Below are 27365 nucleotides of genomic sequence, written 5' to 3'. Positions count from 1 at the left end.
CTCGTTCGGATTGGTCACTGTCGCTTTAAATATCCGGCTGTGACTTCACTTCCTTGCTCTGCATAGCTCCTTGCTTCCTGTGTAGCCTGGAAACTGTGTCGTGCTCCTGTTTGTCTTTTCTCCTACAGATTTGAACCGGCTTGTCTGACTTACCCCTCTGGCTCCCGACTTCAGCTTACCCATCACGATTCTTACCTCTCAGACCCTTGGACACGGAAACGGATTTAAACTACGGAACTCTCTATACTCCTGAACTCGGCAAGTACAACGACTATTCTAAATCTTAACCCAGGCCTGGCCACGCTACAACCACATCCCGGACCCGCTCCCTCTGCTGTCGGTGTGTATATTCAACATCCCACCTCAGTACAGGGGACTGGCCTGGTCTATGGGCTGCACAGCGTGACAGATGGTTATCATGGAAGATGGCGTTCTTAATCGCAATCACCTCAGCAAGGAGAGTGGGAGAACTACAGGCACTATCAGCCAAGGAACCATTCCTAGTCATACATCAAGTCAAGGCAGTTCTCAGACCAGAGCATCAATTCCTGCCAAAGGTCGTATCACAGTTCCATATGAATCAGAAAATCGTGATCCCGTCATTCTGTCCAGATCCAAAGAACAAGAAAGACGATACACAAACTAGATGTTGTGAGATGCCTAAAAGTATACATGGAAAGGATGCGAGATGTCAGAAAATCAGACAGACTATTCATCATACCAGAGGGACCAAAGAAGGGTCAAGCAACATCTAAGACAACAATTTCCCAGTGGATAGTGTCTTGTATTAAAAAAGCTTATGAAAGCAAAGGACAAGATAAACCTTTGAACATTAAAGCTCATTCTACAAGGGCCATGTCTACATCATGGACATTTAAAGCCCAAGCCACACCAGGACAGATATGCAAAGCAGTGGTCTGGTCCTCATTCAATACATTCTTGAAATACTACAGACTAGACGTACAATCATCAGCTGACGCAAGCTTTGGGCGTAGAGTTCTACAATCTGTGGTGAAATAAAGTGTTAAGTGAATTAATAAAGATCAAACTGATAAAGGCATTAACTGGTGGTTTATTTCTTATGTATCCCTCCCTAAATTTGTCACTGCTGGGGTATGTCCCAAAGGTGCCCACTGCCAGGGTGATCAGGAAAGAAGAAAATTTAAAACAACTTACCGTAATTTTCTTTTCCTGGAACCATGGCAGTGGGCACATAGTTACCCTCCCTGTGAATGTCTAATGCCTATCAGTTATATTTTTCAGCTATGGAAGAATCATAAGACTAAGGTGCAGGTAGAGGGAGGGGCCTTATATGGCCTACCTGCAAAAGTCTACTTCCTGTCCTACCTTGAGTGAGAAGGGATTAACCCAAAGGTGCCCACTGCCATGGTTCCAGGAAAAGAAAATTACGGTAAGTTGTTTTAAATTTTCTTCTTTCACAAGTTTAAACTCGGGGGGAGGGGGAGAAATATCTGAGCGCTACATTGCACTGCTTCTTTATATTGTTTCATTTTCTTTTAAATGGAAGTATGACCTTTCTTCACACTATATTAAATAGGGGCCAGATTGCTTACAGACAAGGGCAGGCTGAAAGACTTTCATAAAGGCTTTGATGTGGAATGTCACTTGTAGATACCACAACCCACACAGTTTGTAACTAAAAATGTCTACCAAAGCAATTACAGATAAGAGTTGAAATCTTCACTAATGGTCACTAAATCTTTCTTGCTGCATTATACAGTACATCAACAGAATGAAAACACAAGTTTCTGTAAAAGAGACAGTGCTACAGTAGTTAGAATAATTATATTGCCAATGAAATTATACAATGTCTTTTAAACCATGGGGCATGTTCTCTGCTACTTTTGTGTTTTTGTTCAAAATTTGTTAGCCAATTTATCTTTTTTTGCATAATATAATTGAAAGTGTGCTGACCTGTTTATCCTGAATTGCTTTGCCGTATCTTCCTCTATAATGAGTGTCAGACTTTGTTAATTATATTTGAAATAAGTGCTTGTAATGTCATTGCACACACTTTATTTTTTGGGCACAGATACAGTAAGACAACTTACAACTTTAGAACACATCTATTAAAAAAAACCAAAAAAAAACCAATGATCTTATATTTATCACCTCTATATATTGTATAATCTGACACATTTCTCAATTTAACCCAATCTGTTTTGAGCAGTGCAATAATTTAAAATTAGAAAAATAAAGTAAATTGGAGCCTTTTTTTAAATATCGTCATTAATTATAATTTTTTTAAAGCTAATGCTCAACAATGGAACTTGCATTTTTGTTTGGAATTTACCATTCTTATCTCGACCATATTTATTCCAATTATTGTCCTATTTAAATACAATTCAGACATGTTGTGAGTTTCCATAAATCAAATTACGTGAAAGTGCAATCCCTGATAGTTGATTTAGAAATAACATTTTGTTTTAAGAATTTAACAATCTAATTTTTGTCTTTAAACAATTGTAACTATTTTAAAGCAGAAAGTGTAATCAATGTGTCTTCTGTACCTCTAATTTGGGGGAGTGTTTGTAAATAAAGTGTTTCCTCTCCCCTTGTCCCACCTTATTTTTTATAAGGGAGCCATAGACATGGGGTGGGCAGCTCCATTCCTCAAGACTCACCAACGGGTCAGGCTTTCAGGATATCCCTGCGTCAGCACAGGTAGCACAATCAGTGGTTCCGTCAAAGACTGCGGCACCTGTGCAGAAGCAGGGATAGCCTTAAAACCTGACCTTTTGGTGGCCCTTGAGGAGTGTACAGTAGTTGGCCAGCCCTGCAGTAGACCCAAATGAGAGAGATGGTGGGTTTGCCTCTTGTTTAACACACTAACATCAGACAAAAAAAGGAGAAGCCAAAGAAAAAACAAACACTTCCCAAATCTCAGCTGACCATGTTAAGAAACTAATGTTAAAATATTTATTAAATATACTTTTTAGGGTAAGTTATTGGCCACTATTGATATGTGTTAAACACCCATATTTATCCCCTTAAACCTGTCACTGCCATCAGTACTTTTGGTTTAAGGTAGGATTGCGCCAATAATCACAGAGGAAGATACAACTATAAACTGACCAGATCACCATACTTTCCTTCAGTGTTCCAATCAGTAGTGCAAACAAAGGACCATTCTCAGACTTTCAAAAATTATTTAGAAATACTTGGATACAGACACTTTCCCTCTTAACTGAATTTGTTTGGTCACCAAAGTAATATTTTTTTTGACCTAACTTCAGAGATAAAACAGCCATGCAGTAAAGCAATTTTGGAGCACAATTGATGCTAAGAACATCATTACCATCTTGCGCCTCTAGGCATGAATGTCTTTGCTCCAGTATTTACCTCAGCTAGGGATTTTAGGAACATCAAAAGGAGGATATAGGCAGGGAATACGTGGCACACATATTATACATTTATCAGATTGTGCTCCTCTGTGTGTCACCTTTTTCCCTTCAATCTATGTCAAATAATCACACATATTTTCAACTCCCCCTCTACTCTGGTGCCTTTCCCGCCTCCTTGAAGCAGGCAACAGTTACACCTTTACTCGAAAACAGCGAACTTGACCTTTTCTGTCTCTCTAATTATCGCCCTGTTTCCCTTCTGCGTTTGCCTTGAACGCCTTGTGTTCTCTCGCTTGCTCCATTTTCTCACCACCTACTGTCTCCTAGACCCCCTACAATCTGACTTCCGCACTGCTAACTCCACTGAAACAGCCTTCACCAAAATAACTAATGACCCCATGCAGCAAAACACAAAGGTCATTACACTTGACTCATATTACTCGACCTCTCTGCAGCTTTTGATACTGTGGACCACCCTCTTCTCCTTCACATAATCCATACTCTTGGTATCCATAACATTGCTTTATCTTGGATTTACTCTTACATCTCTCAACGTACTTTCAGTGTTTCGTTTACTAACACCTCCTCCTCATCTGTCGAGATCTCTGTGACTGTACCGTAAGGATCTGTCCTGGGACTCTAATGCAAGCCTTTATTCTCTCCCGTCTCGACTATTGTAACCTTCGACTGTGCGGCCTTTCTGCCACTCACCCGTCTCCCCTACAATCTATCTTAAACTCTGCTGCTAGAATCACTTTACTCTCTCCTAAATCTTTCTCAACGTCTCTCCTGCTGGAATCACTCTCTGGCTTTCAATTAAACTCTGTATCACTCACAAAATACACTCTCCTGCCCCTCCTTACATCTCCGCCCTAGTTTCTCTCTATACATGGGAAGGAACAAAGTGTGCAAAAGCGAGGACACTCCACAGGACAGTCCATAGCAGGCTCTAATGGCCCATCAGAATTAACACACGGGGGTCCCTGCGTCTGAATGGGACTCGCACTGTGTCAATCCTACCGGGCTGCATCTATCTAAGAGGCGCACACTAAGAGCAAGACTGAATCAGTCGCTCTCCCCGCGTGCCTCTAATATGCGATTGTGTGGCTTTTATTTTATTTTAATAACACAGTGCCGGCATACCCCACACATACGCAATGGGACCGGAGCATGTATGTAAAGCGAAAATGTACTTAAAGTGAAGCACTACTTTTTTTTTTCCACTTTACGATGCATGTACTGTACTGCAAACATCATATGCATGCATAACTGATGTAAATAATGCATTTGTAACCAAAATAAATACTTTATAGAAAGAAAATCTTTAATGTCAGCTGATTTTTTTCTTACTAGAGCTGGCAGATTCAAAATGGATGAATGGAAAATTATGTAAAAATTATGTAGGAAGGATGAAGGAGAGGGCATGTCTTCTACTGTACAGTATTTTACTGTAACACAAAACAAAAAGCGATAAACAGCACTCAAAATTGGAATAACAAATGACTAAATGCCGGGTGCAGCAAGAACAAGGAGGACCCTAATTCCCCCTATAGCAGTAACCAAATATCAACCAGCTTGGCTTACAGTGATGAATTTCACAGCCTCTATATCAGTGATTCCCAACCTTTTTTGTTTGGAGGAACCCTTGAAGTATTTCGAAAAATCTCGGGGAACCCCTATCTGGCTGACACATATTAGGCCGCGCGTATAGTGCTGGCGACGTCGCATCAAAACAAATGTATTGACGTCGTTGCGTGCGCTTATAGTTGGAGCGACAGGACGGCGCGACGGCTTGGTTGCGATCACTGGAAGTCACTTCAATTTGATTTTTCCAGCAACCGCAGCATGACGTCAGCGTCACCGGCACTATAAGCGCGGCCTTAGGTCTATTTCCCACGCTCTACCCATGTATTTCTCTCCCCTCCGTCTCACTCACTCTCCCGCCTCTCACTCGCCCCTACCTTCCGTCAATTACCCCACTCACTCAGTCCCCCCACAAAATACATACCAAAAAACCCCACCCCTCTAAATACATGTAACCCCACCCCGCAATACATAATAAAAATACCCGCCCCCGCCAATATATATTAAAAATGCCCTTGCCAATACATTTTTAAAAGACCCCCACCGCCTCAATACATTTTTAAAAGACCCCCAATACATTTTTAAAAGACCTCCTCCCCCCCATACATATTTTTTAAAAATCAAGCCGCACGGGTAAAATCATCATCATCATCATCATCATCATCATCATCATCATATCTCCTACAGCACCCCTCATATCACCCCCCCTGCATGACCCTCACATCACCCCACTCCCTGCATGTCCCTCACATCACCCCCTCCCTGCATGTCCCTCACATCACCCCCCTCCCTGCATGTCCCTCACATCACCCCCCTCCCTGCATGTCCCTCACATCACCCCCCTCCCTGCATGTCCCTCACATCACCCCCCTCCCTGCATGTCCTTCACATCATCCCCCCCTGCATGTCCCTCACATCATCATCCCCTGCATGTCCTTCACATCATACCCCCCTGCATGTCCCTCACATCATCCCCCAACCTGCATGTCCCTCACATCACCCCCCTGCATGTCCCTCACATCACCTCACACCACCATGTCCCCCACATCACCCCAGCCCCCACCATGTCCCTCACATCACACACCCCCCCTGTATGTCCCATCTCCCTTTCTTCCCCTACCTCAAGCAGTGTGCATTTGCGAGCGGCGGCAACACGGCAGTAAGCGGCAGCACACGCAAGCTAGAGCGCGGCTCTGAGGGGGGGTGATCGGAAGAGCCGGGGGGGATTGGAAGAGCCGGGGGGATCAGGGGGTGATCGGAGGAGCCGGGGGGTGAGGGGGGTGATCGGAAGAGCCGGGGGGTGATCGGAAGAGCCGGGAGGGGGGGTGGGTGATCGGAGAGGATGAGCAGGGGGAAAGGAAGAGCCGGGGGAGCCAGGTAAAGGAAGAGCCGAGGAGAGGAAGAGAGGGCACACCACTGCAGCACGTGCACGCCGCCCCCTGGTGTCCGTACTCGCGAAGCACACGTACGTACACAGGGGGTAAGGTGCAATTTAAAAAAATGTACGTACTTGCGAGTGTACGTAAAACGGGTGTACTTAAAACGGGGTATGCCTGTATTGAAGCAGGGGATCTCCGGAGCAGAATCGCATTCATTTCAGATACGGGGACCCCCTGCTTCCCGAGTTACAGGGCCTGTTATTAGATGCTGGTATCCCCGCCATGTTTAAATTCTCCTGCCTCACGACCCATGTGACCGGGACATTTAAACAATGCAGGGAGAAACCGGCAGTATTAGGTAACGTGCTTCTTGCTTTCTTGATGGTTTCTGCATTTATTTATTTATAAAATGTTTTACCAGGAAGTAATACATTGAGAGATACCTCTTGTTTCAAGTTAAGATGACACATAATACATGGTTACATAAGTGAACAGGGTATACATTATATACAAGACATAGCATGCACAGTTAAAGATAATATATATTAGAGGCGTATGTAACAGTTACAGACCAGATTCAAATGTGAGACAGCTTTAGTTTTGAAAGAACTTAAACTGGTGGTGGCTGTGACAGTCTCCGGTAGGTTGTTCCACTTTTGTGGTGCACGATAAGAGAAGGAGGAGCGGCCAGCTTCTTTGTTGAGCCCTTGGACCATGAACAGTCTTTTGGAGTCAGATCTCAGATGATAAGTTCTGCATGTGGTAGGTGTGCGGAGCTTGTTAAGATAGGTGAGTAGCTTGCCCATAAAGAATTTGAAGGTAAGACAGAAAAGATGAACTTTGCGCCTAGACTCAAGGGATGACCAATTTAGTTATTTTAGCATTCCGCAGTGATGTGTGTTGTAGTTGCATTAGAGAACAAAACGGCATATAGAATTATAGAGGGTGTCAAGTATGCTAAGGTGGGTTTGGGGTGCCGAGCCTTATACTATGTCCCCATAGTCAATAATTGGCATTAGCATCTGCTGTGCGATACTCTTTCTGACCAGCAGACTTAGGGAGGATTTGTTCCTGTAAAGTACACCTAGTTTGGCATAGGTTTTGGATGTCAGGGTATCAATGTGTATCCCGAATGTTAAGTGGGAGTCAAACCATAAGCCCAAGTATTTAAAACTAGTAACAGGGTGGTGTTAGTGTTGGTTTTGATCTGGAGCTCAGTCACTGGAAGCTTTAAAAATGTAGTCTTGGTCCCAAATACCATTGTTACAGTCTTGTCAGTGTTTAAAAACACTTTGTTTTGTTAAATCCAATTTTCGAGTCTCAAAAAGTCACATTGACGTATGTGTTCAAGGTCGGAGAGACTAGGGCTGTGTGCATACAAATGCAGCCACGAGTATTAGAACACTTGTACCTGGGAAATTCTGGGAGCTTCTGGGGCAGTCTCACAGTAAATGCCTCAACATTGCCACAATATTACCTCAACATTTCTGAGAGATTCTTAATGGCCCATTGGATTTACACAGCGGGGGGTCCCTGCAGTCCCATTCAAACTGAATGGGACTGCAGGGACTCCTGCTGTGTTAATCCGATGGGCCATTAAGAATCTCACAGAAATGTTGAGGCATTTCCTGTGAGACTGCCCCAGAATTTCCAAGACAAGAATTCTACTGTAATACTCGTGGCTGCATCTGTATAAGATTGTGTCATCTGCATACATGTGTATTGAAGCTCCCTTACAAGCTGTAGGAAGATCATTGATGAACACTGAGAAGAGTAGGGGCCCCAGAACAGAGTCTTGCGGGACACTACAAATGATATCCAAGGGGTTGGAGTTAGAGTCTGAGATGGACACATGTTGGGATCTACCTGATCGGTAGGAATAAATTAATTAATTATAGCATGTTTCCCTATTCCAGAGCACTTGAGTTTGTTAAGCAGGATAGCATGATCAACAGTATCAAAAGCCTTAGCAAAATCTAGGAATATTGCACCAGTGAGTTGTCCCTGTTCCATTCCACCCTGGATTTAATTGCAAACTTTTAGCAGGGTAGTTACTGTGGAGTGTTTGGGGCGAAAGCCAGATTGGAATTGGCTAGGGAAATTTGTCTTGGTATAGTAATCGCTTAATTGGGAGTGAACACATTTTTCCATGACTTTGGATAGTATTGGGAGAAGAGAGATTGGCCTGTAGTTTTAGACATTGTTTTTGTCCCCACTTTTGGAGATTGGGACAACTCTGGCAGTTTTCCAGGTCTTAGGGATATGGCCTGCAGACAGAATGGAGTTTACTATGGAAGCAATTGGTTTGGCAATGGCTGGGGCACCAAGTCTTAGGAACTTAGATTGCAGTAAGTCAGGTGCACATTGGCTGCTCAGTTTTCATTTGAGGAGCGCTTGTGCAATCTCCTCTTCGGATACTGGGACAAATTGAAAATTATGGGCAGTGTTGGGAGGGGGTATGGCAATAGGGGTACTCACAGGATAAGATTCATGTTTGTGGTTTGGGTTGTGTTTCGCTAATAAGTTAGTAGCATACACTGGCGACACACTTTATTCGAGCTCGGCTAGTCCCACGAATTCGGGTATACCCGGGTGTATTGAGGTTTGTGACTGTTTTCTGCCCGAGTGCATTGAGTTATTTTCCGGCAGGGATTGAAGCATTTTATTCCCGCTGGCTGCAATACTGCACAGTACATATATATATACTGCATTACAATTCATGAATTTATGCCATCTGGTAGACACGCGAAGCATTGCAGCCTATTAAATCCTAATCATTATCATTTAACAGATCAGCCGCCCATCAGCCAGGCATGAACCCAGGCTGGGAAGGCAAATGCAACGGGGCTTGCCAGAGGTGAGGAGCGGCGCATTCCAGGTATCTGCCAGGTACATACCGGGTATTTGCTCGAATAAAGTGTGTCGGTGCAGTACCCCACAAAGTAGTTATTGAATGCATTTGCAATGTCAGTGGGATTTGTCAGAGTAATATCCTCCTTAGTGATATTACTTGGTTGTTGATGGTTAGAAGGCTGGAATATGTTGTTTATAGCCTTCCAGAAGTTAACTGGGTTTGATGTATTCTGGAGAAGATTGTCAGAGTAATATTGTGGTTTTGCATGTCTTGTTTGCCTTGTGCACATGTTCGCTAATGCATCTGTAGTGATTGAGATCCTTGGTAGTGCCAGTTACTTTGTAGCTATTCCACAAGGCATCCCTGAAATGGAAGAGTGCTATAAGGCCAGTTGTAACCCATAGAAGGTGCCCCCCCCCCCGTACTCTTATTCTGCGTAGTGGAGCATGGGTATCACAGAGTTTTAAGAACTCGAATTGGAAATAGTCAAGCACAGAATCAGGGTCGGGAATTAAGTCGATTCTGTACCAAGCACAGTTGGTAAGGTCAGCCAGAACTGTTGTGGGTTAAAGTTTCTAAATGTTCTAGTGAGGAGAACTTTAGGGCTTGATTGGGGTGGTCTAATTTTACTTTCACAGGTCACTATTGCATGGTCACTGAAAATGTCAGGAAGGATGCCAGAGGATTAGATTCTGCTGGGATTTGAGGAGAGAATCCAGTCTAGCAAGGAATGGTTGTGAGATTTCAGATTTGTCCGTGTTGGTTGGGAAATGAGTTGTGTTAGGTTAAGTGACTTGAGTTGTATCTGGATGTTGTTGTTTTTAGGGTCCAGCCAATTGTAGTTGAAATCCCCTAGAACTAGTAGCTCACTCTTCTCATTCAGAGAGGAAATGGAGCCAAGAAACTGGGGGATGTCAGTCAAGGACTGTAGATGGGCTTTAGGGGGGAGGTAGATGCCAGCAATCAAGATAGGCTTAGAAAAGGGGAGGCAGATTTTGCCAACTAGGATTTCAAGAGTGTCGGCTTGGGGGGCAATTTAACAGTGTAAATTGTAAGGTGTCTGCAATATAAAATAACACCCCTCCTCCTCTCTTTGCGCTATCTTTCCTAGAAATTGAGTATCCCTGAATGGTGATATTTGCATCGGGGATTTTAGGGGTTAGCCATGTTTCTGTGAGAACGATGGCTTTGGGTTTATGCATAATGCATCATGCCCTGTTCATCCAGTTTGGGCAGCAGGCTCCGGATATTTATACGGGCGACAGGTAGACCTTTTGGAATTTGAAGGGGGTATTCTCAAGGGTATGGGACAGAGTTGAAAAGGGAGGGCCTGGGTTAAGTTCAATATCACCTGCTAATGAGAGTAGCAGTATGAGTAGAAATTTGAGTAGTTGTTTGCAAGTTGTACATTTGTGATGTTTGCCATTAGAGTAAGCGGTGGCTGGTGTGCTGGTTTTCAGAGTTCTCCACCAACATTCAGTAGATAGTGCAAGGCTTTTCAGTAATCCAGGGTGTATGGTGATGTTGGGTGTGGGCCAGGAGGGAGGAGTTTGTAGTGAAAGAGTAACATTTCCATGAGGCCACGAGAAAGAACAAAGTTGAGGTACATAGCAGGTTCATTATCACAGAGGTAGGTTATGTTGCATGAAGCTGTTGGAAGCCAAGTGAGTGTGTGCAGACTAAACAGCAGAGGTGTGCCTTTTCCTTGTCAAAATGTTTTGCTGCATTGCAATGCTTGGGCCTATTTAGGGTTTGCAGAGGGTTGAGTGGGGTGAGAGTAGTCAGTGTGTGCAGCCAGCGTTGAGAGAGACTGCAGTAAAATAAGGTGTAAAGGGGGGTGGGGGGTGGTTAAGTGTGCAGGCTAACAAGCATGGGATCATAATGCGGTCAGAATAGCTCACCGTTTGTTGTCTTGTGTAGTGGAGTTGCAGGAGATGCAGTCTTCCTTAGTCAACCTCTAGTTAAACTATAGTCTAACTATATATTCTCACTTAAAGATGATCACTTTAAGATACCTCACTTTAAGATGCCAATGCATACCCTTCCAATGCATCCCTTAAAGTGGTGTTACTTGGTTTTCTCCGTCACCGTAAAGGTGGCATACTATAAATCAGAACAGAAAAATACAGGTAAAGACCATAAGTTTGAGGAAGTTTGTTCCATATACAGTATAAATAATAATAAGGGCTTATGCAGGCAAGCCCTACTGGTCAGATGCGAACATCTGGCTCAGTAGGAACATATCTCACCCAACCTCGGTACCTCATGTGTGAATGTCAGCTTTTTCGCACACAGACGAGCCGACACAGGTTCAATATACTGAATAATTTATTGATCCACACACAATACATGTGATCACAAGGAGCATCAAGCAATAACTTCTGGTGAGAGCAGTTCTCACAAAGGTCTTAAACAAAATAGCGTACATAGGCTAACATTGGTTGCTAGACATATTATAATGATGTCACTCAAGCATTTCTTGTGCATGCAGGGTTACTGACTTTTTAAACCTATAGAAATTAAGGTCAACCATACCTAGCCCAAGCTAAACCACATTTTACTGGTCTTTGGGTCAAAGAGGCATGATGCTAAAATTCATTATCAGCCACTACAGACACACAATAAGCGAATGGGTGTTGGGTCAAGAAAGAATTGATGAAATCCCTATCAGCAAAACTCATCCTTACATCTCACACACACAGACGTGTAAAAAAAAAACTGACACAGAAAAACATAATGGACAAAGACAAGTTGGAGGCACATAAACAAAATATATTCCACTCTACAGAGACCCCTCCTGGTCCATATTATCACACATGTGTAACAGATTCTATAGTTTTAGAATCAAGCCCCATATAAAGGTGCCAGGCCAGGGCCTACAGTACATTAATAGTCTGCATCGTGTAGGTTCGAAACGGCCATACATTATGGCAATGTTTCTGTACAGGAATGATACTGTGAGTACAAAGACCAAAACATTCAGTAGACAGTGTGCAGCTCTGTATAGTGTAACGGGTATTCCCTATGAATACAGCCGCTACTACCTGCTGTGCAACCTGTGTGGCTCTCAGGAGCCTAAGCCTCCGCTTGGGGAACCTGGGGTACATACATATTATACATCTCTTGGTGCAACGCCTCCACCTGGGAGGGATCCCAACGGAGTGGGAGGAGGCCCTCACAGGAAACAACCACACAAAGCGAGCAAATGTAAAACAGGACTGGCTTTACTGCATAGCAAACATATATCAACACAAATCAACATGCGCCACGGCGGACGCTAACCACACTGGGCGTCACGGCGGACGCTAACCACACTAGGCGTCACGGCGGACGCTAACCACACTAGGCGTCACGGCGGACGCTACCACCTCTAGGCGTCACGGCGGACGCTAACCTCCCACAGTGTGACCCCACCCTGTGTCCAGTAACCCCCACCCAAATGTCTCGCACTCCCAGAGTCAAATACCACTGTGCATATGTGTGTGTGACTGCGCAGCCACTATGTTTGGTGATAGGCCTGGTTGGTGCACGTGAGTTGCAGGTTACCTGCCCGGGCTCCAGCCACGGGTACCGCGATATCAATCCGCACGATCCGACGTTGTCCTCCACACCGCGTGGGTTGAAAGTCCAGCGCGAACAATGTCTCTCCTAGTCTTAGGGTCTTTGGTGGTGTTCTGAGCCCAGAACCCACCTCGCAGGGCCGCACGGCTTCAGCACTGTGTCCCTGACTACTCGACCAAATAATGGGGCAGTGTCCCTATCTAGGGCCTGTCCCTAAGCTCCACAAGCTACTAGGTGGCTCAGGACCTAACTGGGACCTTGGGGGCTGCTGGCCTATGCAGAGGGTCACTGACCCCTGCATCCACCTCTTACCCCTAGCTGGTCCGGATCCTGACTGCCTGCGTAGCTGCAAAACCCTGCGAAATGTATCTATCTGTTCCCTGGCAAATCCCTCAGCCCTATTGGCGCCCTGGCATCAGGTGTCTCTGCCCCTATGCACCCTGGGGGCTGGCCGACTCATCTTCGCGCATGCGCGAGCTATCTGGGGCCTCCCGCGCTGTGCTCTGCTACTGCGCATGCGCAACAGCCCTAGCATGGCGGCGCCCTGCTTCCCGAGCCGCCGGGCCGGTGGCAACGCGATCGCGGCCTTAGCGACGGCCCGATCGCGTCCCCGGCAACCAGCCTGCTCGCCGCTCGCTTCCCTAGCTACCAGGGATCGATCTCTCTTCTCGCGCGCCGGCCCCCCCTCACTCCCTCGCACACAGCGTCTGGCGAGAAGGGAGGAGGGGGTCAGCCATGACAGGGGGGACCTGGCTACAATAGTAAAAGCTTTAATCAACTGGTCTCCCCTGGATGTTCGCAGTGATCCAAAGCACAGCGCCTTCAGACCAGTTGATTACAGCTTTTATTATATAGAGTTACACACTGTCTGCTGGAAACACAGCCCCAAACTCCATAGAGATAAACATCCAGGACGGTTCCCCTTCAGTGCAGGTACATGTGCAGTCTCCCCCACTATCTGAGATGCCCTGTATTATTACTTTCCTAATTTTTATCCTTTCTCCCTTTTGATGACATTTTATTAAATAATGGTTTTTGTGGAGCATGTGCTTGTATGTGTGTGTGTGTGTCTCAATATTGACATACACGTACAGATATGAGACATTATATGCACACAGCCCAAGCCTCTCAGACCTTGGACAAGTACTTCAATCTGACTTTTCGAGACATGAAAACTGGATTTCCAGCATTTAAACACTGACAAGACTGTAATAATGGTATTTGGGACCAAGGCTACATTTCTAAAGCTAACAATGACAGAGCTACAGATCAATCTTCCCTAAGCCAACTAGTCAGAAAGCATATAGCTCAGCAGATGTTAATGCCAATTATAGACTATGGGGACATAGTATAGGGTATAGCACGCCAAACTCACCTTGGCAAACTAAACACCCTCTACAACTCAATATGCCACTTTGTTCTCCAGTGTAACTACAACACACATCACTGCAAAATGAGTCTTGAGTCTAAGCGCAAAGTTCATTTCTCCTGTCTTGCTTTCAAATATTTTCTGGGCAAGCGACCCACCTATCTGAACAAGCTCCTCACCCCTACCACACGCAGCACTTACTGTATCACCTGAGATTTGACTCCAAAAGACTGTTCGTGGTCCCAAGGTTCAACATAGAATCCATCCGCTCGTAGCAGGCACCGTGAGCAGGGCCTAACTCGTTCCTCCTCTGCCGTCCTGCTCTGCCTCTGTAGCAACTGCTTATTCCTCTGCTGGCTTATCTTCGGTTTAACACCGGGGTCCCGCTGCTGCATACCATCTCCCCCCGCCTGTCTCTATTACAACCCACAGGTAGACATGGAGGATGAGGGAGAGAGATGATGATGAGGGGGAGAAGTGATGATGAGGGGAAGAGCTGATGGTGCTGATGATGGTGAGGGGGAGAGCTGGTGATGATGAGGGGGAGAGCTGCTGATGATGAGGAGGAGGAGGATGGGGGAGAGATGATTATGATGGGGAGGGGGAGAGATGATGAGAGGATCAGAGAGAGGATGGGGGAGGGAGACAAAAATTGCAGTCAGTATTAATATTAATGGTGCCCTGAAATTTTTTCTGACATGGGACCTGCGCATTTCTAGCTACACCACTGTGTATATATGTAACACCTCTTTCAATCTCCCCTCCAGCATGAGGGATAGGGTGTACAGTGAAAAGGGAGTAGTTGTTAGTCTCTGTTGCTTTGTCAGGGTTTGTACCTGCTCAAAAAGGGGTGTAGGTGCTCAGTCATAACTTATTCCATCTCAGGGTAGATGTGGTGAATTCGAGTCGGCTTGTATGAGGAGCAGTGCAATAAAAAAGGTTGCCAGGAACTTTTGAATATTTATTAAGAGGAGATAACGTCTTCCACAGCATATACAATCTTGTGGTTGCACAAATCTAGTGAACAAGACAGGCTTTCAGCTGCTACAGTGCAGAACCTTCCCTCTCACCATGAGACTGGTAGTGACTCATCTCATTAAAGAGCCCTGCCAAGTCGCAGATCCAGTCCATTACCTGGAAATCATTTGCAGTCCACCCAGGTCTCTTCCTAGTCCTGCAGAGGGTAACTACTAGCTACAGTACTGTGGTGTAGGATATGTCCAGTATCTTAACTGTAAATATATTCTTAAGCTGAATACAGGCCTCTCCTTATGAGAGCCTATCTGTCAAGTTTCTTACTTTAAGGTTACTTATCTTATAGGGCACTTCCCTAACTAGGAAAACAATAAACAAGGATAATACTTAACTATATACACGTGAGATTCCCTCCTGGAGTCTGAGAGATCTGAGGAAAAAGCACATGTTTTATAACCTGGATAGAGGTATAACCCCAGCCTCCGTTACTGGCAGAATATATGTTGCAAACTGGTCACACCATATACATGTGACCATCTAGCAACTTCTAGACATGTGCCTTTTAAAGTGCAACATTATAGTAACATATTAAGATATATCTCAGGCCTTGTGAGGATTTCACCTCTACACTGCCTGCAGGGACCTAAACTGACTGCAAGGATTCCTAATCTGTAGCAGGGTGCTACATACAGGGCCGCTGACAGATTTCTCGGGGCCCAGGACTAGAGTTACTTCAGGGGCGCCCCTCTCCCCCCGTGACGGTGGTATCGTGATCTCTCCCCCCCCCCCCATTTCACACTGACGAGCCCCTCCCCTTTCACACCTGACACCCACACCCATTTCACACCTCACGAACCCCCTCTATTTGCCCCCCTCTACCATTGTTTTTAAACACTGACAAGACTGTAACAATGGTGTTTGGGATCAAGGCTAAATTTCTAAAGCTTCCAATGACTGAGCTCCAGATCAGAACCAACACTAAAACCACCCTAATTCCTGTTACTAGTTTTAAATATGTGGGCGTATAGTTTCACTCCCATTTAACATTCGGGATGCACATTGATACCCTGACATCCAAAACATATGCCAAACTAGGTGTACTTTACAGGAACAAATCCTCCCTAAGTCTGCTGGTCAGAAAGTGTATCGCACAGCAGATGCTAATGCCAATTATCGACTATGGGGACATAATATACGACTCGGCACCCAAAACCCACCTTAGCAAACTTGACACCCTCTACAATTCAATGTGCTGTTTTGTTCTCCAATGCAACTACAACACACATCACTGCGAAATGCTCAAAGAACTAGATTGGTCATCACTTGAGTCTAGGCGCAAAGTTCATCTTTCCTGTCTTGCCTTCAAATACTTTCTGGGCAAGCTACCCGTCTATCTGAACAAGCTCCTCACCCCTACCACATGCAGCATTTATCATCTGAGATCTGACTCCAAAGACTGTCCATGGTGCCAAGGTTCAACAAAGTATCCGGCCGCTCTTCCTTCTCTTACCGTGCACCCCTAAACTGGAACAACCTACCGGAGACTCGCATCAACCACCAGTTTAAGTTCTTTCAAAACTAAAGCTATCTCGCATTTTAATCTCTTCTGTAACTGTTACATACGCCTATAATATATATTATCTCTAACTGTGCATGCTATGTCTTGTATATAATGTATACCGTGTTCACTTATGTAACTCTATTTCTAACCATGTATTATTTGTCATCTTAACTCTATGCCCAGGACATACTTGAAAATGAGAGATAACGCTCAATGTATTACTTCCTGGTAAAACATTTGATAAATAAATAAAATGTATTTCTCTCCCCTCCGTCTCACTCCCTCTTCATCAATCACTCCCCCTCACATTCCACCCCACCTTACATGTATTAATCTCCCCTGCGTCTCACTCTTACTCCCTCTTTTGCTCACTCCCTCCTTCCATCACCCCCTCTCCTCTTACTCGTCCCACCTTCCATCAATTACCCCACAAAATACATATTAAAAAGACAATTGCTCCCTCCTCCCATACATATTAAAAAGTCCTCCATTCCACCACCCCAATACATATTAAAAAGACCTCTCCCCCAATACATATTAAAAAGACCTCTGCTCCCACCCAATACATATTAAAAAGACTTCCGCTCCCCCATTACATGTTAAAAAGACCTCCGTTCTCCCTGCTCCCCCAATACATATTAAGCTCCCCCAATACATATTAAGCTCCCCCCAATACATATTAAACTCACCCGCTCCCCCAATACATATCAACCTCTCCCTGCTCCCCCGAATACATATTAAACTACCCCCGCTCCCCCCAATACATATTAAACTCCCCAGCTCCCCCCAATACATATTAAACTCCCCCTGCTCCCCCAATACATATTAAACTCCCCCACTTCCCCCAATACATATTAAACTCCCCCCGCTCTCCCTAATACATATTAAACTACCCCGCTCCTCCCAATACATATTAAGCTCCCCCCAATACATATTAAACTCCCCCGCTCCCCCAATACATATTAAACTCCCCCGCTCCCCCAATACATATTAAACTCCCCCACTCCCCCCAATACATATTAACCCTCCACTCCCCCCAATACATATATTTAAAAAAATACTTTACTTTAGGATGGTCTCAGGCCGGGCCCGGAGGCTATGGGGGGGCCGGCCGGCGCTGAAAGCTGGGCCAGGCCCGGCGGCCGGGCCCCGACTCTCCATCAGCTTCCTGCAGGCCTCTCCCTCACTGTGTCACAAGTGCTTCCACTGTCAGCGTGCGCCGGGCCTCCCTCTTATGCCGGCGCGCACCGGAAGCCACCTTCTGGCACGCTGACGTCTGAGAGGGTCATCCCATGCCAGAGGTGGAAGTTCAGGACACGGTGAGTGAGAGGCCTGCAGGCAGCTGATGGAGAGCCGGCAGCTGGGTCTGACCTGGCCAACGGTCGGGCCCAACTTGCAGGGCCGGCTGGGCCCCCCCACAGCCTCCGGGGCCGGGACACCTGTCCTTTCTGTCCCCCACTGTCAGCGGAGATATATATATATGTATGTAACCGTGTTCCCCTCCAACCTCACTTAGAGGCCAGTGAATGGGAAAGGAGCGTGTTACCTCGCTGTTTAGGTCATCTCGGTGTTTCAGCGCCTCCAGTAGTGATGGCTCCCACAAGTGTAGGCGTCGGCACCCACCACTACACCTTCTCTGAGTCCAGGGACAGACACTGTAGGCTGAAGTATAATTGCAGGGTCTTTATTCATCATCATACACAGCTTAGCAGCACAGTTTTCTGCATACGCCCCAGGACTTCTGGACGGTGCTTACTTCCACTGCTCCAGGTGGTCTTGACTAGCCAGCCAAGTGAACAGGCTTACCCTGCAATGGGGAAGACTCATAGTTCCCACCATCTCTTCTCCCTCCTTCATCCTAGCCAGGGATCAGGCAGGGACACACTCCTCTATCCTCTCTCTCCCAGGGCGAGAGGAAGACTGCTCACTCCTCACTCCTCGAGGAGCTGGGAAGGATTCCTACCTCCTCACTCCATGAGGAGCTGAGAGGAACTGTTTCTACCTTTAGCCTACTCTCCTTAGAAACTTCTGGAAGGGGCGGGCTCATGGACTGTACCCACCTACAAGGGGCTGTACACAGACCATGAGTCACCACAAACCTCGACAGGGCTTACATAGCAGATACACTATGTGGGGAGAAACAGATACGGCTTGGACATACCCTGTTATATATATAGAACAAGAACAGAAACAATGAAGTAGCGCCTCTAATATACCCTGATTTGAAGCTAATAACAATAAAGAACTATTAAACTATATAAATGGATATGCTTAGTGGGCCGGTAAGATGGTAGCTAATACATTATGATATGAACTTGTATTCTCAAAAAAGATTGTTAATATATCAAAATAAAATAAAATATCAAAATATTTTAATTAAAAATATAAAAAATGAAAAATCAGAAAAAACCCTGATGATGTCATCATCGATGACGAAACGCGTAGGGCGTGGTCTGATTGTGGCCGTCATTTGCCCATGAACATTGCTGCTGCTGGAAGAGATACGCGAGTTCCTGAGCCTCTACGATCCTGTTACCGGCATAGAGAATTTCCAACTACTGGTTCCCGGAGGGACACTTTTTGCCGAGCACCCAATAGGAGGGTTTCCACTTCCGGGTACACGGAGAGTCACGGGAGGACGCTGCTACCTCAAGTCGGACCGAGAGGACCGCGTTGCTGGCTTATGAGAGCCAATCTCATAAATGCTTATATTTGCAGTACTCTTGTAAGTGGGCATTTGTTTGATTTAATGTTCTTTAAATACATTTTTTATTACGTTAATGCACTAGGTGTGCGCCTGTTTTTTTCCTTTTTTCATATATATATATATATATATATATATATATATATATATATATATATATATATATATACACGTTTTGCACAAAATCAGGAGATAGCACTCAGGTAATGTAGATAGAAAGTATGTATTGATGGTAAAACAAGGCACAACATACAGACGTTTTGGTCACCAAATGGGACCTTTCTCGAGGAAGTGGCTCAGTAGGGAGAAGGAGTGGCTCAGTGAATAAAGACACTGATTGACACTGAGATTGTTGCAGGGGAGCCTGGTTCAATTTCCGGTGTCGGCTCTTTGTGATCTTGGCAAGTCACTTTATCTCCCTGTGCCTCAGGCATCAAAAACATAGATTGGAAGCTCAACGGGGCAGGGACCTGTGCCTGCAAAATGTCTCTGTAAAGCGCTGCGTATAACTAGCAGCGCTATACAAGAACATGCTATTATTATTATTATTATAAGTGCTTCCTTGCGAAAGGTCCCATTTGGGGACCGAAACGTCGGTATATTGTGCCTTGTTTTACCATCAATACATACTTTATATCTACATTACCTGAGTGCTGTCTCCTGATTTCATGCAAAAAGGGTATTGTATCTTTATACATTATTTATGGGACATGCACCTACCTTCATATGCTTACCTTTTGGAGTGCCGGCTATCACATTTATTTTATATATACAGCTCAACCCCGTTATTGCGCAATCCGCTACAGCGCAGATTCGCTTATAACGCGGTCTGAGCTTGGCACCCGATTTAAAAACATCTCCAAAGTTTTTTTTTTTTTTTTTTAACATTCAATGCTTTATTGTTAACGGACACACATACACACACCCCTCTCTGTACACTAATAATTTTCCATACTATGCAGGTATCGAACCCTTGACCCTTCATAGACTAGTAGCGATTCTCTAGCTGCTACACCATAGGATTGGTGTGATGTTATTGAATCTATCAACAAACTTATCTTCTAATGCACAGTACTGCCTTTCAGTACTGTACAGTAGAAGTTAAGTTTGTTTATAGAGTCAATGACATCCCATCAATCCTATGGTGTGGCAGCTAGAGAATCGCTACTACATATACACACACACACATGCATATACCGTATACAAGTTACTTTTTCGTTACTGAATAATGTGTGAACAGGCTTAAAATTTATTGAGTATAGATGTGTCACGTCCTGTTACATGTCAGCCATCACAAAAGTTGTACCACACTGATTAATTAAATACTAAATATATGCAAATAGTTTTTAGCACAGTGGGTGACCCTCATAACTTAAGATATCTAAGAAATATTAACACAAATTATTAGATTTGAATTCCTCTCACAGTTTAATCGTACAGAAGTCAATTATACTACACTGAAAGATAATACATTCAAGTGATGCATTTCAGGTTAACAATGGTCACATACTGTAGTTAGTATATATATATATTTTATGTGTCATTTCTGATTTATCTGCTTTATTTATTTTTGTCTCTTATTGATCTATGTGATGCATTGTTAGAGAAACCTTGCTTTTACTGATTAAAGCTGATCATAGACTGCGCTGTGCCTCAGACTGTCTTCACCTCACAAACATTTTGGTATTTGACGTATTCATCCGCAAAGATGAAAGTATTAGGGCAGGCAGAAGCATTAACATTTTAAGCACTATTCCAATAGAGGATGTTTGACTCTTTCTACCTGACAGTAAGCAAATGAGCATCGCCTTAGGATTAATCACAGCACAAACGATAGAATTATTCGGTATTGAAACATGCCAGTGCACCTATTTGTTTTTTACCTGATATAATTAATGTACTGTAGTGCGCTGATTTCACAAAGAGCAGTCAAGGTCAACCGGTGCATCTTTCAGAGTTCTTTATTTCTCATTTGATTTATTTATTTTTTGGTCTGGAAGATATTACAAGCAAAAAAAAGTCAATTGAAATAGACAATTTTGTCAATAGCATTTTCACAGTAAGTTTTCCCTAGCGAAAAAAGTGATCTTTTAAATCTCTGGATTAGAACCTTTTTTTTAAAGTAGAGCATTTCAAATAGTTTGTAGACCTGTGATATCCATAGTGTGCAACATACAGCATCTTCCAACCTTTTCTAGACCAGGGGTGCTCAACTCCAGTCCTCAAAGCCCCCTCCAACAGGTCAGGTTTTAACTATATCTCAGCTTCAGCACAGGTGGCTCAGTTGAAGCAGGAATATCATTAAAACCTTACCTGTTGGGGAGTTTTGAGGACTGGAGTTAAGCACCACTGTTCTAGACACTAAGGGGCCTATGCAGAGAGCAGCGCTATTTCGAAATTCGCCATTTTTTGGAGAAAATCGCGCAGAAAGCAGCAGAAAATGGCGAGTTCCGAAAAACGCGCCAATTTTTCTTTTCTATTTGTAAAACTCGCCTCGCGGCTGGCGAGAACCTCAATCTCGCCAGTTTTAAAAATATCCTAATGCAGAGAGGCGCGAACGGCATCTAGCGGCTGTTCGCGCCAATAAAATGGCGCGATTGTCTCCGTTTTGCCTCGCCAGAAAAAACTGCCACTCGCGGCCATTGCAAAGGGAAAAAAAAAGGCGCGAATTTGTTTTAACACATTTCTGAAGCGCGCATCTCGCCAATTTAAACTCGCCACACGCATCCATGTTAAACATAGCAGAATTCGCACTTTTCTGCATATGGAGATTAAAACTCTCCAAAAAAGCTACTTTTTAATAAATTCGCCAATTTTAAAATTCGCTGCTCTCTGCATAGGCCCCTAAGTATGGACATAATGTTGTTTAAAACTGTATATGCCAAATGTTTGGGTACTGGCAAGAAAATGAATACAAACTGTTTACCCCTAATTTCCAAAGTACTTCAGCAGAGACACCTTTAGGTTACAAAAGGGAGCATGTGCAATGTGGAATGGAAGTGCAAGGTTAATGGAACTATCCACAACCGTGTCACTCTTTGGGATTTATCAGAATTACTTGGTCCATTTCATAGCATGGTATTGCATAGAAAGATTGATATCCCCCAAACAACAAATGATAGTAACATTATTCTGACAGAAAACACAAAATGTGCTCTATAAAATCCAATGAAATCCTTCAGGTAGCACTTTAGAAAGTATAACAGCAAAAATATCAGAGCAAAACAAAAGATAATATAAAAATCTTTATTTACACATATATATATATATATATATATATATATATATATATATAATCTTCTTTTCTTATTTTATTTCAGAATTCCAATTTGATTCATCAGAAGGTGCCTCCTCCCACTGAGCGACATGGGTCACCCATCTTGTCATTCATCATTCTCGAACAGTTCAATGGCATTCGCCTAGTGCAAAGTATCCATCAGTCTTTGGCAGCTCTCAGTAAAGTCATCAGAGGAACCTCATTGTTGACTTCCGAAGTCCAGAGACTAGCAAGTGCTTTATTAGAACAGAAGGTAAAATACCTGTGCTTTAACATAAGTTCAAGTGTCATCATGATTTGCTCTAGTTTGCATGTTTTACAAACTCATGTATAAGGAATTGATCAAAGAAGATTTTTCTTCCATTGCCAGATTGATCCGTTAGACTAATTGTTTGTTGCGTATAAATATTGTAGCTTAACACAGCAGTTCATTTGTATGTATTAATAATCCAAATTTATTTTATTTGACATATAGAAAGCAGGTTATTTTTCCCTACTAGTCATTTATTATGAATAGGCTTCTTTTTTTTTAAGTGTAGTTGTGTACATAAGAGAATAAGTATCTTGCGCACTATAAATTTAACAGTTGTCTGCACTCTTCTGCTCAACTCTTAGTGACTTGCAACTTAGATCAGATAATTATTTTTCTCAGTTCTGCAGTACAACGTGTATGAAACCATTATTAAAGCTTCAGTGTTTGACAGCTCTTTGTAACGTTCCACCACATGCAAATGTCAGGTTTTCTGCTGCTTCTCTAAGATGTGAAAGTGTCGGTTTATAACTTGTTAGCTGACAACTTTCTGGTTCTGCCAGAGAAGCCTGAAATGTGTTGCTCTTCCAATTGAATTATCTACAGGTAACTCTAATTTTTAAGTGCTGTTTAATTCATGACCTCATTGAAAAAGCAGTCAAGTAAAAAAATAAAAAAAAAAAAAAAAAGTTTTAAGAATAAGCTTGTAAGACTGATAGATACCAAATGGTAAATGAATTTTAAACCTACACAGAACATAAACCAATTTGAAGTAAATGTTGTAGTCTGCATAGTCATATTTAGTTGTTGCAGACTGATAAGATTTTTCCAGGACATTATCGGTCTGAATTAATCAGCATTGTTTGCATCATCTGAGGAGGAATATTTTGACACTAACATTCTGCTTTCAGGATGTGACTAGCCCATATGTTCAGCCTGTTGGACTGCTTGGTGGGGATAAGCCACCTAACAAAATAAAGCTTTATTTATTCATGTTATTTATTGTATGTCTTTTAGCATTTTTCCTGAAATGCAATGTTAAACAAAAAGTTTGAATGGTAGAAATCACTGGCATTATCTGCTCAACCAGTTATTTACTGCATGGTGCTCAAAATGTTATGAGATATATACTATGTTGTAGATTAGAGTACAATCAAACTAGGATATTACATTTACCTTAGTACATGCACCCTTCACCTTCCAAATTATCTTTACATGAAATTTGTTCAAAGATTTGTTTCCTTGAGATTCATTCTGTTGCGTTACTTAAATGAATCTGGCTTTGACAGCAACACAAATGCAAAAAGGAGGCACACAACCACAGCTACTAGAAATAAAATACTGTCCTATTACTCCAAGATCCCCATGTCCAGACATGTTCTGTAAGACAAAATCACATTTACAGAAGCTTAACACTGTAAAAGCACCACAAGGAAGTTTATATGCTGTCTGAAACTACTGTACAGACAAATGAGAAAATGCTGCACACCTCAAAATAAATAAAAATAGATACAGTTACCGGTGCTCCAATGTTTGTACGAAAGCCTGTGATCAGTCCTGGATAGATGATAAAAGGAACAAAGGGCAAAACGGATTTAGAATATCCAAACTCATTTATTGAGCCAACACAACGTTTCGACTGTACTGGTCTTTATCAAGTGACATAGTGGCATTATGTCACTTGATTAAGACCAGTACGGTCGAAACGTTGTGTTGGCTCAATAAATGAGTTTGGATATTCTAAATCCGTTGTGCCCTTTGTTCCTTTTATCATCTATCTGAAACTACTGTACACCATTTTTTGTGATCTGCTGATCGTTCGAATATATATATATATATATATATATATATATATATATATATATATATATACATACACATATACACACATATAACCATGTATATATATATATATATATATATATATATATATATATATATATATATATATATATAATCAAAAAATAAATAGATGATACCGTTCTGTGGCTAACAAAATGCTTTTATTTGTGCGAGCTTTCGAGATACACTGATCTCTTCTTCCGGCGATGTTACAATGAATGAAGCAAGGATAACTTAAAAACAGTGTCTCTTGGAATGTTATCTGTGCTTCTCCTTCCCCCGGTGTGGATGTGTTTTATACCGGGGGAAGGAGAAGCACAGATAACATTCCAAGAGACACTGTTTTTAAGTTATCCTTGCTTCATTCATTGTAACATCGCCGGAAGAAGAGATCAGTGTATCTCGAAAGCTCGCACAAATAAAAGCATTTCGTTAGCCACAGAACGGTATCATCTATTTATTTTTTGATTATTGAAGCTCGGCTAACACGGTACTGATACCTCTACATGTGTATATATATATATATATATATATATATATATATATATATATATATATATATATATATATATATATATATATATATATATATATATATATATATATATATATATATATATATATATATATATATATATATATATATACATACAGTGGTTGACAAATCACCAAAAATTCTACTCGCCACACAAAAAATTCTACTCGCCACCTAGTACCAAACGTGTGCTGCTTGGGCCAATATTTACTCGCCCGGGGGTTAAATCCACTCGCCCGGGGCGAGCAAATGTATAGGTTTGTCGAACACTGTATATATGTGTGAACACACAAAAAAGACAGAAATCCCAAATTAAGCACTCTGATCAAGAAAAAATATAAATATAGGTACAAAAGGGTTTAATAATCATGGACTAGAAAAACAAATGAAACACAATAAAAAAACATACATTTTTATATGTATGTTTTTTTATTGTGTTTCATTTGTTTTTCTAGTCTATGATTAATAAACCCTTTTGTACCTATATTTATATTTTTTCTTGATCAGAGTGCTTAATTTGGGATTTCTGCCTTTTTGGTGTGTTCATCTATTTCCTTCCCATAGCACCGCCATTTGCCTTTATTTTGGGTTATTTGTGGCTAGTGATCAGAATTTGAGTTTTTAGGTTTTTGATGCGGTTATATTTGTGGTTTATATATATATATATATATATATATGTAGCCCTCTTTCCTGCTGATATAGAGAGACTACTAATGCTGTATATACCTGCTGGCTCAGCGACATCTGGGCCTCCGCTAACTGGGAGCCTGGGGTAACAATATGTACTTGGCAACGCCTCCACTTGCCCAGGATCCCCAATAAGTAAGATTCCCCTGGACAAGAATAATGATAATAATCCACAACGTTGTAACCTTTTACTATTAATTGAATGCAGAGCATGAACATACACATCACCCGTATAACCACAGTGCATACATATATATAGCAATGCAATAATTAGATATCAGTGGCCTTGCCACACTCCACCTTGGAATAATGTCCTTTACCCACCACTGTGTCCGCCCACACTTTGTCCAATGTACTGGACCAGTCCCTTGGTCACTTAACCCTCAGTGTCCCCAAAGAACCCTCCTCAAGGCGGGATCAGCGCCTGCAGGTACCGGTGTTGGTGCACTTATATACTACCTTCCGACCGCTCCAGCAGCCGGTAACAGTACTTCGCAAAGGATCCACCGATCCAGCGTAGTCTCTCACGAGTAGTTGCTTGATCCCAAACCACTGACCGCACAGCAGCGCAGGAAGAATACTGTGTCCCTGTCTGCTACTACAGTAAAGGGTATGCTGTCCCTATCTATGGCTGTTCCCTGCAGTACCACAAGCTGGTGGTGACTCAGGGTCTGCACTAGGGCCTAAGGGGAATCTCTGGCCTATGCAGTGGGTCACTGACCCCCTGCAACACACACCTCCTCTCCCCTTGCTCCTCCAGGACCCTCTGCTAGCGTGGTCTCTCCCCCACGCTTCCCTTTCCTGCCTGCCAGCAATCCCTTCACTCCAATTCGTTCCCTGGTGTCATGTGGCTCTGCTGAGGCTCATGGGAATTGTAGTCCCACCTCAGAGCCTCCTCTCTATTGGCCAGCCGTTCGCGTGCTTACACTGCGCATGCGCGACCTACCAGGGTCGCCCCGCCGCACATCTGCACTGCGCATGCGCAACGATCAAACATGGCGGCGCCCTATGCTTTCCGGGCCGCCGCTGAGCCTCCGAAGCACCGGAGCGCTCCCTGCTCTGCCCCCACCCTCCTGAATTTCCAGTGGGTCTGCCGCTCGTCACTACAGCACCCGCAACAGAGGTACAACAGGGGGGGGGGGGGGGGCAGGGGAACACCACTACACATATATATATATATATGAGACACGAAAAAATGCCTGCAACAGACAATAAATAAAAGGTTCCAAAACCAGTAAGGTAAAGTGTGCAATATCAACACTACTGGCGGTGCTTAGGGATGTGGAATATATGAAAACAGAAAGAAAAAGATCCCAAAATAGCACTCTAGCATACAAAAATATCACATTTATTAAACACACAAAACATACTGTATACAAAAGATCCACAGTGTCCCCAAAGCTGTCTAATCTGAAACACGGA

At 43.2% G+C, this 27365-nt stretch overlaps 1 protein-coding gene across 4 annotated transcripts in view; it reads left to right on the top strand.

Annotated features, from left to right (window-relative positions):
* Window positions 1–27365, top strand: part of DYNC2H1 (dynein cytoplasmic 2 heavy chain 1) — a 631818-nt gene that overhangs the window by 485454 nt on the left and 118999 nt on the right. For all 4 annotated transcript variants that reach the window (XM_075592400.1, XM_075592399.1, XM_075592403.1 and 1 more), the window contains one exon: window positions 22673–22882. In XM_075592400.1, the coding sequence (XP_075448515.1) occupies window positions 22673–22882 (210 nt within the window). The remainder of the gene's footprint in view (window positions 1–22672; window positions 22883–27365) is intronic.

The sequence above is a fragment of the Ascaphus truei genome, chromosome 3, assembly GCF_040206685.1.
Source record: "Ascaphus truei isolate aAscTru1 chromosome 3, aAscTru1.hap1, whole genome shotgun sequence".
Lineage (NCBI taxonomy): Eukaryota > Metazoa > Chordata > Amphibia > Anura > Ascaphidae > Ascaphus > Ascaphus truei.
This window is presented reverse-complemented; position numbering and strand designations above follow the sequence as displayed.